The sequence below is a fragment of the Hemiscyllium ocellatum genome, chromosome 22, assembly GCF_020745735.1.
Source record: "Hemiscyllium ocellatum isolate sHemOce1 chromosome 22, sHemOce1.pat.X.cur, whole genome shotgun sequence".
NCBI classification, from domain to species: Eukaryota; Metazoa; Chordata; class Chondrichthyes; order Orectolobiformes; family Hemiscylliidae; genus Hemiscyllium; species Hemiscyllium ocellatum.
Window position 1 is genome coordinate 50,578,887 of NC_083422.1, and position 13,355 is coordinate 50,592,241.

At 44.7% G+C, this 13,355-nt stretch overlaps 1 protein-coding gene across 1 annotated transcript in view; it reads left to right on the plus strand.

Moving 5' to 3' along the window:
- slit1a (slit homolog 1a (Drosophila)) overlaps positions 1–13,355 on the plus strand; it is a 278,048-nt gene that overhangs the window by 188,676 nt on the left and 76,017 nt on the right. The window contains exons 11-15 of the mRNA XM_060842211.1: positions 5,894–5,965; positions 6,203–6,274; positions 7,518–7,661; positions 10,053–10,216; positions 11,517–11,540. Coding sequence (XP_060698194.1) covers positions 5,894–5,965; positions 6,203–6,274; positions 7,518–7,661; positions 10,053–10,216; positions 11,517–11,540 — 476 coding nt within the window. The remainder of the gene's footprint in view (positions 1–5,893; positions 5,966–6,202; positions 6,275–7,517; positions 7,662–10,052; positions 10,217–11,516; positions 11,541–13,355) is intronic.

Consider the following 13,355-nt stretch of genomic DNA (forward strand, 5'->3'; position numbering starts at 1 on the left):
TTGCCTCTACATGACCCATATCCCTCTGTTCCCTGCCAGCTCTATTATCTGCCATTGCTATGAAATCCACCTCCACCACCTTCACTGGCATCATATTTAAAAGAAAATGCGCACTGATCTTTGTGATCCAGCAGCCTCCATCAAGGACTGTTAGTTAGGTCACTGCTGAACTGTCAAAGGTAGTCAGTGTTCATGACTCGATCATCACAGAAGGGTGTGGGGTGAACCTGGAAACAATGATATAGTGGCTGTGCCTGGGCTACTGTTTTGGAATTCAGTTCAAAACTCCCCGTTGTAATTGGGAACTTAGGTTCAGTTTTTCTTTATTCACTCACGGAACATGGCCATCGCTGGTTAGACCAGCATTTAAGCAGTTAAAAGTCAGCCACTTTGCTGTGGGTCTGGAGTCACATGTCGGCCAGATTGTGTAGGGAGGACTGTTAATGAAGCAGATTGAACACAAATAGAAGTAGGTGGGAAAACTCAGCAGGTCTTGCAGCATCAGTGGAGAGAAAGCAGATTGAACATTTCAGCTCCAGTGATCCTTTCTCGGAACTGTTTATTTTTTGCTTAATGAACCAGACAACAATTTCCAAAAATTGACAATAGTTTCATGGCCATCATTAGAATCTTAGTTCCAGATTCAAATAAAATCCCACTACAGTAGGAATTGAACCCAGGTATCCAGAACATTATCTGGATCTATGGACGAATAGGCTAGTGATAATGCCAACAGGCCATTACTTCCCCTGTTAATTAAATAAATCTGGAACAAAACGCTAGTCCTGGTAATGATGACTAGGAAACTATCAGATTTCTGTTAAAAAAAAACCATCTGGTTCACTGATGTCCTTTAGAGAAGGAAGTCTATTGTCTTTAGCTGATCTAGTACACATGTGACTCCAGACCCACAGTCATGTGGTTGACTCTGAAATGCCCTCTGAAATAACAAATTACTCAGTATACATTCCAGAAAGTGGCTCAATACCATCACCTTCTCATGGGCAATACATGCTAACAACGCCTCCATCCATTAGAAGCATAAAGTTAAAAGGTGGGCCACTGCTGCTTTCTGGTGATTGCCATGGACACCTAAGATCAATGAGAACCATGATACTCAGCAGGACTAGAGAATGTGGCCAGTTTCATCCCTTATCTCCTTCCAAATCTTCATCCATAGGAATTCCATGGTGACAGCTAGGTCAACTTGACCCCTGTAACATGATCAATTATGAACCAAGATGTCTTGCAAATACTTTGCCTTTCTTTCAGCAACAGAAGACTTACAGATGAAGAGGAATAGGAGGAGGCCATTCGGCCCTTCAAATGCAATTGTGGCTGATCTGTGACCATCTTGGCTTCATACTCTGACAAATAAAAATCTGTTGATCTCAGCTGTAAAATAATCAATGAGCTTCCCAGCATCAACCCTGTTTTATGGAAGAATGTTCCACACTTTAATCATCCATCTTTTCCTTCCAGGTTGGGTTTGTTTTAAGGTTATGTCCCCTTGGACATACCTCCCACACCAGTGTTTTTATCTACTCAATTGAATCCTTACAAATATCCTAAAAACCTCAACTAAATTGTTTCTTCTTCTTTCAGCCTCTCCCATGTCCCTTGGGGATATGCAATGTTGGTTGATCACCCTTCTCCATCTCCTCTCATCAATCTCTCATTCCTTTTCCAACTCGGTTTAAGTCTCTCGCCATCACATCTTTCCATTTGGTCAGCCTTCCCCTTTGTCTTTTACCTGGCTCCAGCCCTCACCTCACCACATTCTCTCTCTCTCTCTGTAACAGATAACCAGAAAGGGCTTTTGCCCGAAATGTCGATTCTCCTGCTCCTTCGAAGCTGCCTGACCTGCTGTGCTTTTCCAGCACCACACTCTCGACTCTGATCTCCAGCATCTGCAATCCTCACTTTCACCCATTTCAATCTCTTCCCAGCCCCTGTCTTTGATGCTCCCAGTATCTTCCTTGAACCCCCGATCTGCTGGTTCAATATTTGCCCTTTCTTGCTAATGCTGCAAATCCATCTCAGCAATCGTATCTCATTACTGTTGTAAGTTATTTTTCCTCTCCTTTGAGGGCGCCCTTGTTTCTACACTACATAACAGCTGTCTCATAATTCTTCTTTTCAGTTTCAATAAGTCTTCTCTATCATGTGACCTTCCACTACACATCTTCTGCTTATTACAACCATACCCAATCCATTGCTTAAAATTCCAATCCCATGCTTTCATCTTCTGCCACCACTAATCCCACGTGCATGAATTCACTCTCTCCAAGTCTTTATTCAGAATCACCCTTTAACCTCTGGTCTAGTTTTGAAACATTTCTCCTCATAACCTAAACCAGGGACCCTTTGTAACCTTCTGCTGTTGCCTTACAGCACCAGGGACCTGGGTTCAGTTGTACCCTCAGATTGACTGTCCATTTTGTACATTTCCCCCGTGTCTGCGTGGGTTTCCTCCCACAGTCGAAATACGTGCAGGTTAGAGCGGATTGGCCATGGGAAATGCAGGGATAGGGTAATGCGGGTCTGGATGGGATGTTTGTCAGAGTTTTGGTGTGAACCCGATGGGTTGAATAGCCTGCTTCCAAGCTTTAGAGATGCTGTGATACACTCCCTATGCTGTGGCAGCCAGAACTGTACGCAGTACTCTGGAAATGCTTTAACCAAGGCTTTGTATACTGACTGTAGTGTTTGTCAGGCTAGAAAGACAATAGATGGATAAAACAACCCATATAGACAGGTCCCACTCAAGCGAATCTAACGTCCCTTCATGAATATTTAATACCCTGTGTAAAATTAACTGACGGTAGATGCTGATTGGGTTCTGGTGTTGACTCTCTCCCCTCGCTGTACCATCTGTTAGATCAAGGGCAGCAGAAGGAAGCCCTTTTACACCTCAATTCTAGCCTCTCCCCTGCCCTCCCTCAGGACCCTCCCCGAGTTTAAACAATAAGCAGCTATCCAGCCCAGGGGATGTATCTGCAATCTTTTTAAAATGGTTCTTTCATTCATGAGGCGGAGATGATGACAGAATGGTAATGTCACCGAGCCGGTAGTTCTGAGGGCCACAGGTTCGAATCTCACCGTGGCAGCTGGTGGAATTTAAATTCAATTAATAAATCGGGAATTATAAAGCCAGCCCTAGTGATGGTGACCATGACAACTGTCATCAATCATTGTTGAAAAAAAACACCCTGGTTTCCTTTCCCAGTCTGGCCTATAATGTGACTTCAGAGCCACAGCAATGTGGATGATTCTTAACTGTTTCCAAAATGGGAGAAAGTGGGGACTGCAGATGCTGAAGATCATAATCTAGATTAGAGTGGTGCTGGAAAAACACAGCAGGTCAGGCAGCATCCGATGAGCAGGAAAATCGATGTTTTGGTCATAGGCCTGATGAAAGGCTCTTTCCCAAAATGTCGATTCTCCTGCTCCTTGGAGGCTGCCTGACCTAAGGTGCTTTACCAGCCCCACACTCTTGACTAAAAAATGAGGTCTGCAGATGCTGGAGATCACAGCTGAAAATGTGTTGCTGGTCAAAGCACAGCAGGCCAGGCAGCATCTCAGGAATAGGGAATTCGACGTTTCGAGCATAAGCCCTTCATCAGGAATCAGGATTCCTGATGAAGGGCTCATGCTTGAAACGTCGAATTCTCTATTCCTGAGATGCTGCCTGGCCTGCTGTGCTTTGACCAGCAACACATTTTCAGCCACACTCTTGACTGCCTTCTGAAATGGCCTAACAAGCCATTCCATTCAAAGGCAGTTAGGGATGGGTGATAAACGCTAGCCTTGCAGTGATGCTCTCATCCCGTGACCGAATAAAGAAAAAATGTGAGTCACGATCAGTGATCCCAGAGAACTAGCTGATGAACCTGTTTCTTGAAGCAGATAACTCCCTTATATTGAGTGTACAGAACAGGACTCAGGCCATTCAGCCCAAACATTTTGTGCTGGTGTTTATGGTCCAGATGAGCCTCCTCTCATCCTATTTCACTTCACCTTGTCTGCATATTCTTCTTTCCTCTCTCTCACATTGTTCCTTAACTGTACTGATCCTGGTCTCCTCAGCCAATGCCTGTGGCTACGAGTTCCATCCTCTCACCTTTCTCTGGATAAAGTGAGTGGTTTTATTGGATGACTGCCTTAGTTCCTAATTCCCATCTCCCCCATGAGCAGAAACACCTTCGCTGTGTCCACACCATGCGTCTTTTTAAATATGTTGATCCAGTCACTGCTCAGATTTCTCTCTTCAAGAAGGTCTCCTTCCTATCGGAAAGATGTTGTAAAATTTGAAAGGGTTCAGAAAAGATTTACAAGGATGTTGCCAGGATTGGAGGATTTGAGCTACAGAGAGAGGCTGAACAGGCTGGGGCTGTTTTCCCTGGAGTATTGGAGGCTGAGGGGTGACCTTATAGAGGGTTATAAAATCATGAGGGACATGGATAGGATAAATAGACAAGGTCTTTTCTCTGGTGTGGGGGGAGTCCAGAACTAGAGGGCATAGGTTTCGGGTGAGAGGAGAAAGATATAAAGAGACCTAAGGGGCAACTTTTTCACACAGAGGGTGGTACGTGTATGGAATGAGCTGCCAGAGGATGTGGTGGAGGCTGGTACAATTGCAACATTTAAGAGGCATTTGGATGGGTATATGAATAGGAAGGGTTTGGAGGGATATGGGCCGGGTGTTGGCAGGTGGGACTAGATTGGGTTGGGATATCTGGTCGGCATGGACGGGTTGGATCAAAGGGTCTGTTTCCATGCTGTACATCTCAATGACTCTATGATTCTAAGTGTCTCAGCCCTTTCAACCTTCTATAAGGAAATCATGAATAAAACATAGAGAAGTATTGAACAGTTTGAAAAAGTTACAAAGTGTATGGAAATGATTTGACTAACTTCAGTTAAATCAATCACATTAAGGCAGAGTGTATTGGCTCATCACAGATCAGGTAAGTATGTTTGTACCTCAGTACTAGGCACTGTACTGTATTGTGCAAAAGAGTAGCATGATAGTTCTCCTGGTAACTTTCCACGGTGGCTCAGTGGTTAGCACTGCGGCCTCACAGCACCAGGGTCCCAGGTTCAATTCCAGTCTCGGGCGACTGTCTGTGTGGAGTTTGCATATTCTCCCCGTGTCTGCGGGGGTTTCCTCTGGGTGCTCCGGTTTCCTCCCACAGTTCAAAGATGTGCAGGTTAGGTGAATTGGCCACACTAAATTGCCCATGGTGCATTGGTCAGAGGGAAATGGTTCTGGATGGGTTACTCTTCGGAGGGTCGGTGTGTACTGGTTGGGCCGAAGGGCCTGTTTCCACACTGTAGGGAGTCTGATCTGATCTAAGCACAGATTACCCTTGCCTGGATTAGTGCAACTCTAACAACACCAAGAAGTTCAACACCATCCAAGATAAAGCAGCCCACTTGATTGGCACCTTATCAATCACTTTAAACATCCACTCCCTCCTCCAGCACTGATGCACAGGAGTATTTACAAACTAAACTGCAGCAACTTACCAGGGTACTCTCCAAACAGGTGACCTACACTACTGAGAACGACAAAGTCAGCAGAGATATGGGAACAGCACCACCTGCAAGTTCCTCTCCGAGCCACTCACCATGCTGACTTGGAAATACATTGCCAGTCCTTCAGTGTTGCTGGGTCAAATTCCTGGAAGCCCCTTCCTAACAGTATCATGAGTGTATCTGCACCAGATGGACTGCGTTACTTCAAGAAAGCAGCTGACCACCACCTTCTCAAGTGTACCTAAGGATGACCAGTAAATACTGATCTCACCAATAGTGTGCACATCTCAGAGTCAGAGAGTAAAGGTATTTGAAAGAATCAATGTTCTAAAAGCTTTCTCCTTTCTTTCAGAGATCTCAGCAACAACCAGATCGCTGAGATTGCACCTGATGCTTTCCAGGGGCTGCGTTCACTTAATTCTCTGTGAGTATCAGTCAAGACGAGGGGCCATAAGATGTGAAATAAAGAGGACATTTCATGTCACTCAACCTGTGGTTCACTGGGGCAGCTGGTAATCACAACACCAGACTGACTGTGGGCATCTTCACCTTGCCCCAAAATGCCTTGGCTGCAAGTGAGAGTGGCCATTGCTTTTCACCTCCACCCCCTCCAATTATCATTTTCCTGTCTTTACCTTTCCTTCACCTCTTCCACTTCCAGGGTCCTGTACGGAAACAAAATCAACGAACTCCCGAAAGGAGTGTTTGACGGACTCTACGCGCTACAGCTCTTGTGAGTGTTTGACCTCCAAGTGTAAAAAGAAAAATCACTATTTTGAGACGGCGTGAGGGAGGAGAACTCTTTAGTTAAAGTCCAAACACCTTCTACCCTGAGGTGATAGGGCCACAGTGCTGCCCAGGAACGGGGGACAGTACCTTCATTGTGTGGTTTTGCCATTGTCGCACAGGTCCTCATTGCTGGTCAGTTTGGTTGAAACCCACCAGTGAATCAGGCGTATATCGGAGTTCCTACAAAATACATGGGTTCCAAATGTGGGAGGCTTTGGTCAGTGTCAGAGGGGTGGGAGGCATGGGTTTTGGTGAATGGACAGGCTGCCAGTGGGTGAACAGGTGAACAGGAATCTCAAAGCTCTATGTTATACCCATTGGGAGCTTGGAGGACCCAGTGAAAACCTCCAGGCTTCACAAACCCCTACCTGGTCTATTGCCCCAATTGCTTTCACTCTGCCTGGAGTTACTGTGGTTTGCCCTCTGCTGTCTTCAGGCTGGAGGGAGGTGGTACATATTTAAAGGGGTTACAAGAAGAAAGGGAGAACTCAATGTATGCGTAGACAAGTCTTTAAAGTTGACAAGGCTATTGAGAAGGCTGTTAGAAAGGCATATTGAATCCTTCCCTTTATAAATTGAGGAATAGAGTACAAATACAAGAATGTTAAGCCTTTATAAATTACTGATTAGGCCTCACTTTAGGAAGGATGTCAAGGCCTTGGAGCTGGTTCAAGAGAGATTTTAGAGAGTGGTATAAGACAGAGGGACTCCAGTAACAAAGCAAGATGAGAGAATCCAGGATTCTTCTCCTTAGAGGAAAGAAGGTTAAGCAGAGATTTAATTGGGATGTTCAAAATCATGGATTAATGTAAATAGAGAGAAGCTGTTTCCCGTGGGGAAGGTAAGAACTAAAGGACTCAGATTTAGGACATTTGGCAGAAGAACTAAAAGTAATCAGTTTTTTTTCTACCAAGCAAGTTGCGATCTGGGATGCGCTGTCTGAAAGGACAGTGGAAGCAGACTCATTTGGGTTTTTCAGTGCAGAATTGGTTAAATTCTTGGCAGCACTAAGATTTGCATGGCCATGGGGAACAATAAGGGAGAGTGGGACCTGATTGGGATATCTTTTTGAAAGAGCTGTCATTGGCACAATGGACTAAATGGCCTCTTGGAACGTTATGTGGAGACAGACAGGCATTCAGTCCTTGCAAACCATTTCAATAATGCTGCATCCCATTTCTCTTCAGACTCCTGAACGCCAATAAAATCAACTGCATTCGAGCCGATGCTTTTCAAGATCTGCAAAACCTCAGTCTCCTCTCGCTATATGACAACAAGATCCAGACACTGGCTAAAGGGACTTTCACCTCACTCCGGGCCATCCAGACTCTGTATGGATACTATTACAGCCTTCTTATTCATAGACTGTGGATTATTTTAGTGATGTTTTTAACTTACTCACTGGAGGGATGTAGGGTGGTTGAGGATGGGTTGGTAGGGGTAAAGGTTCAGTAAGGCAGTTGGCTGGGTGCTTAGCGTGTGATGCAGAAGGGTACCAATGGTGTGGGATCAATTCCTGCACTGGCCATGTAGTAGTTGGTTGAGGTCTACTTGCCCCATGCTTGCTGAGTGCTACCAGTCAAGCTACATATCACCAATTGTCCCTCTGTGAGGGAGAGAGTATCGCTGCTCCTTCATGGATTATGGTAATGTACTTCACTTTGTTTTAATGAATGAAAATCTTCACTGTTACAAAGGAAGGAGAAAATGACCATACTTAAAATTCCTTTAAAATTCCAGTTATCTGTACCTGTCAGGGTTTTGACCTCACTCAGGTCAGAGGGCCCCGAGTTGGAGGGAACCTGTGGGATGCAGTCCTTAATGAGGCTTCCCCTATGGAACCAGTGTGAGCACTGCAGATTGTTAGCGCAGTGAGGATACAGTAAAGTCTGCAGAGCCCCTGCTAACAGTGAATGACTGTGGCCAGCTGAGATACCTGCACTATTTCAGAGCTTAACGGTAGGCCTGTCAAATGACTAGGTAACAGCCTCCCTATTGGCTGCTGCTGAGTCTTCCATCTTGTAACAACACAACCAAATTAAATCTTCATTCGACAGATGCTGGTACCACATTGTATGAGCTGCTGGACACTTGATCTCTGTGATGTAGATGTCCTTTTAAGTTTGGATCTTCAAGCTGCTGTGTCCAGGTTGGTAGAGGCTCTAGTCTTAAGCAAGATAGTAATCAGGTACAAGCAGCATTGATATAATAAGGGCTTCTGGTGAAGTGAAGTCCCAGGCTCAAGTACCACCTGCTCCAGAGGTGACCCTGAGCAGGTCAATTGAAAATATCTACATTGGTATGACAGGCATTGTTATACAGACTGTAAGGAGATCTAGGTCTGTCTTCCTCAAGATCCTTAGATATTTCATCTTTACCTCCCAAGCCCTTATGACATGGGAATGTCACATACCTGGTAATGTGATAGAGGGAGTTTCATCTGAGACATTCAAGAGGACACTGGATAATTATTTGGATAGAAATCATCTTCTGGGATATAGCGAAAAGGCAGGAGATTGGAGTTAGGGAACAGAACCATCGCAGGCATGATGGGCTGAATAGCCTCCTCCTGCACTGTGACCACTCAGTAATTCTGTGACATCATCAGACTGGGTAGAGTAAAATGCAGCCTTCACCTTAACCCTTTCAGAGTCATTATCTTAAAGAACACTCAACAGTCTGAATGTTAGGAGTGCTGTCACCTCTCACTGTGTGATTCTAACCAGCCAATACCACCTCTAACCCGGATATGGTGAACATAGAAAGAGCCTATATAAAACACACTTTTCCAAACTTGGGTTATCTTTGTATAAAAGCAAACTAGTGAAGATGCTCGAAATCTGAAACAAACACAGAGCTGTGTTAGTCTAGAGTTAACATTTTGAATCTGATATGACTCTTCCGTATACCTCATGGTCAATTCATATCGGACTTAAATGTTAACTCTGTGTCTCTCTCTACAGATGCTGCCAGACCTGCTGAGTTTCTCCAGCATTCTCTGTGCTTGTTCCAGATTCAGGGGTTGGCAAGATTCTGTTCGATGTTTCTCTTGGGGGTCCAAATCAATACAAGACAGTCACTGACGAATCCAACTGGGAGAAATACCATTATGCAGAGAATGGTGATACTGTGGAACTCCCTCCAACTGGGGGGGGGAATGAATAGATGTATTTGAGCGAAGGTTGGTCATGTACATGGTGGAGAAAGTGAGGGCTGCAGACACTGAAGGTCAGAGTTGAGAGAGTGGTGCTGGAAAAGCCCAACAGGTCAGGCAGCATCTAAGCAGCAGGAGAATCAACATTTTGGCTATAAGCCCTTCATCAGGCCTCATTTGTTCTCCACAGTTTCCTCCCTCAGCTGTGTGTTTTCTGATGTTACAATTGTGTTCATGCGTTGTAATATTTTTCTCCCCCGTGTTTGTCCTTGGTACACCAAACTTTATGAACCGGCATAAACAGGCCTGATGAAGGGCTTATACCTGAAATGTCGATCATCCTGCTCCTTGGATGCTGCCTGACCTGTTGTGCTTTTCCAGCACCAAGTTCTCGACCATGTACATGGGGGAATAAGGGATAGAGGGATTTGCTGACACAGAGTAGGGTGGTTAGATGCATTTTGAAGCATAAACACCATTGTTGAGCAGCTGGACTGAAAGGCCTATTCCTGTGCTGTAAATATTGTGTAATCTCAAATTTGTCTTGGTTCTGTAACCCTCACCCAAGGCACCTAGCCCAAAACCCCTTCGTCTGTGACTGCCATCTCAAGTGGCTTGCGGACTACCTCCGTTCTAATCCGATTGAGACCAGTGGGGCTCGCTGTGCCAGTCCGCGGCGCTTGGCAAACAAGAGGATCGGGCAGATCAAAAGCAAAAAGTTCCGCTGCTCAGGTATTGTACTGCACGCTGCTGTCTGAAGCTTCAGCTCTGGTGTATGAGGACTCCCAAACCGTGGGGACAGTGCCATGCTTCTTATGTTACCGGATGCATGATCCAGAAGCTTAGACCAGTAACCTGGCAGGTCATGCGTTCAAATCCCAGCACGGGCCAAGCTGACTTCAACGTTTGTTTTATGATTTAATTGAGGCCAACATTTGTTGTCCCATCCCATATTGTCACAAGAGTGAGCTTGTTCAGCCACTTCAGAGAGCAGTTAAACATCAACCATATTGCAGTGGGTCTGAAATCACATGTCGGCCAGACCAGACTACCCCACAAGTCAATTATTGAACCAGGTGGGCAATCGCTGGTAGTTGGCACATGAACCATTGCTGAGACTAACTTTATATTCTACATTAATTCATTTGAATTTAAGTTGCATTATCTGCTGTGGTGGGTTTTGAACTCATGTCCCTCAAGTATTACCCTGAGCCTATGGAATACTAGTCCAAAAACATTATGTCTATCCCACTGTGTTCCCCCCCCCAGTTCAACAATAGGTCTGGATTTTCTGTTTGGTTAGTGGGTCGATTTGGTGACTGGAGTCTTGCACACACTCCTCACTTTAAGCAGAGTACCTTCGGGAGGATATATTGACCTTGGATGGAGTGCAGCATTTCTCCACAGTGATTCTTGGGTGGAAAAAGGATTCAGTCCCGAGGACAGGCTGTGTAGACCAGGCTTGAATCCCCTCAGTTATAGAAGATTAAGGAAATGTGATGTAATTAATATGAATTAAAGATCCATTGCTGTTGACAGGGAGAAACTATTTGCTTTGGTTGGAGTAGGGTGTATAAAGAGACAAAAGGGGTTTGGGGGAGATTGGGGTTCAGAACAAGTCCAGTGCAAGGGATCTCAATGATCAAAAATTCAAACTAGACTTTTCCAGGGGAATAGAAATGCTGAGCCCCATCAGCTGCACCTTGTGGTTTATTGCCTCAGGCAATAGTAGATACCAATTTAATTTTTAAAAGTGCTGTTAATCATTTAAGGATAGGTATTAATCAGGTTGCATATTGATGTTCTTAAAAGATCATTAGGTCTGCAACCAAATACTTGGCCTTGACCCATCCCTGTCCACTGTCCTTTCTCCCTGTGCCACTTTCTCAGATGAACAGCGACACAGCAGTAACTCCATATAGAATGTGGTTCATGTCTTCTGCTTGTAGCTTTGTCGGTGTACACTGACAGTAATGAGGGCGCACATGCACATTGTCAATGCTTACCAATCTTTCATCTTTCTCTTTCACAGCAAAAGAACAGTATTTCATCCCAGGTAAGTGACACAGAATGAATGCATTGGTACCATGTATTGAGTTGATCTGTAGTGTGGACATTATCATTTTTAATCTTCTTTGAGATGACGGTTAAAGCTGTGGTTCCAAGTGACATTATTCATAATTCCCCTCTCGTAGATAGGCTTGGTGTATGATTGGGTTGTACAGAAACAGGCTGCTTCTCTTTCACCTCCATTTCACACTATTATAAAGAAGGAAGAAAGGGTTTGCATTTATATAGTGCCTTTGACAATCTCACCTCATCCCACAACGCTTTACAACTGATGAAATTCTTCTGAATTCTTCCCTGTTGTACTGTGGGCAGCTAGATTGCACACAGAGAGATGCCACAAAAAAACAGTATTTTTTATTAAAGTTAGATGAGGGATTAATTGGAAAATCCTCCTACCATTCTTCAAATACTGCTATGGGTTCTTTTGTGTTCCCCTGAGAGGGCTTAAGAGGTTTAACATTGAATCCCTACAGTGTGGAAGCAGGCCATTCAGCCTGTTGAGTCTACACTGGCCCTCCGAAGAGCATCCCATCCTATCCCTGTAATCCTGCATTTGCCCTGTCAATCCACCTAGCCTGCATATCCCTGAACACTGTGGCAATTTGGCATTGCCAGTCCACCTAACCTGGCAGTGGGAGAAAACCAGAGCAGAGTCACACGGAGTATGTGAAAACTCCACGCAGATGGTCACTCAAGGATGGAATCGAGCCCAGGTTTCTGAGATTGTGAGGCAGTAGTGCTAACCACTGTGCCACCATGCTGCCCACAATGGCATCAGCCTGGACTTTGTACTCTGATCTCTGGACTGGGTGAGAATGCAACACACTGGACCATAATGGATGCCTCAGTCTGGAGAGTTTCAATGTCCAGAACTGAATGCTGCAAGGAATGGGGTGGGTCATGGGGTAAGTGAACGATGGAGGGTTAACACAAACCTCTATAGTTCCTCTAAAACAGGCACTGAGCACTGACAGATTTCCCACTGCCCACTGAGAGCACTGACACCTGCTAAAATCAATATAGAGTGGGTTTAAGAGAATTTCCAGTTCCATGTCCTGCCTTTGCCGTGATTCAGTAGCTATCCTTATTTGGGCACAGTTTGGAATATTGCTATGGAGACTGTGATTCAGTCAAATCCATACACCCAGCACACCAGAGAGACCAGATCCAAAGTGATTATGTAGATTTAAAATGGTCATCAATTTGGTGCTCATCTGGATCACACTACTCTGACCTTAAATGTTAAGTAAAAAATAAACCTCCCTCTTCACCGTCCTTATCAAACATTCCCCTGACAGGTAGAGCACGAGGTTAGATATAAAGTAAAACTCTCACCTCTTTTTTAAACTGAAAGAAAAGCTTCCTCTGTTCTATTAAACTGAAATTAAATCTTCGCCTATACTGTCCTTATCAAACACTCCCAGGGCAGATACAGCACAAGGTTAGATTCAGAGTAACGCTCGTCCAACTCAATTCCAAATTTTGAAGCCACCTCCTCTTTTGAATACATTTCCCTTTGCTACATCTGCCAACCTGAATGTGATTAAAGTTTAATAATAAAGACAGTTTTGTTGTTGTGGATCTAGACTCAATTGAGCCCTGTGCTCAGTTCACCTCCTACTGTTACAGTCAGCAGAGAAACAGCTCCTTCTGCAACCCAGATTGTGCATTGTCTCAGAGCTCCTTCAATGATCCTTAAATTGATTGTCTTGTCAGCAAGCTGTGTATCTCTGCTCTTTGACAGCCTCTAGATGTATTTGGCGGATGCATGTGTAAGAACTGACAGAATTCTCCATCAAGG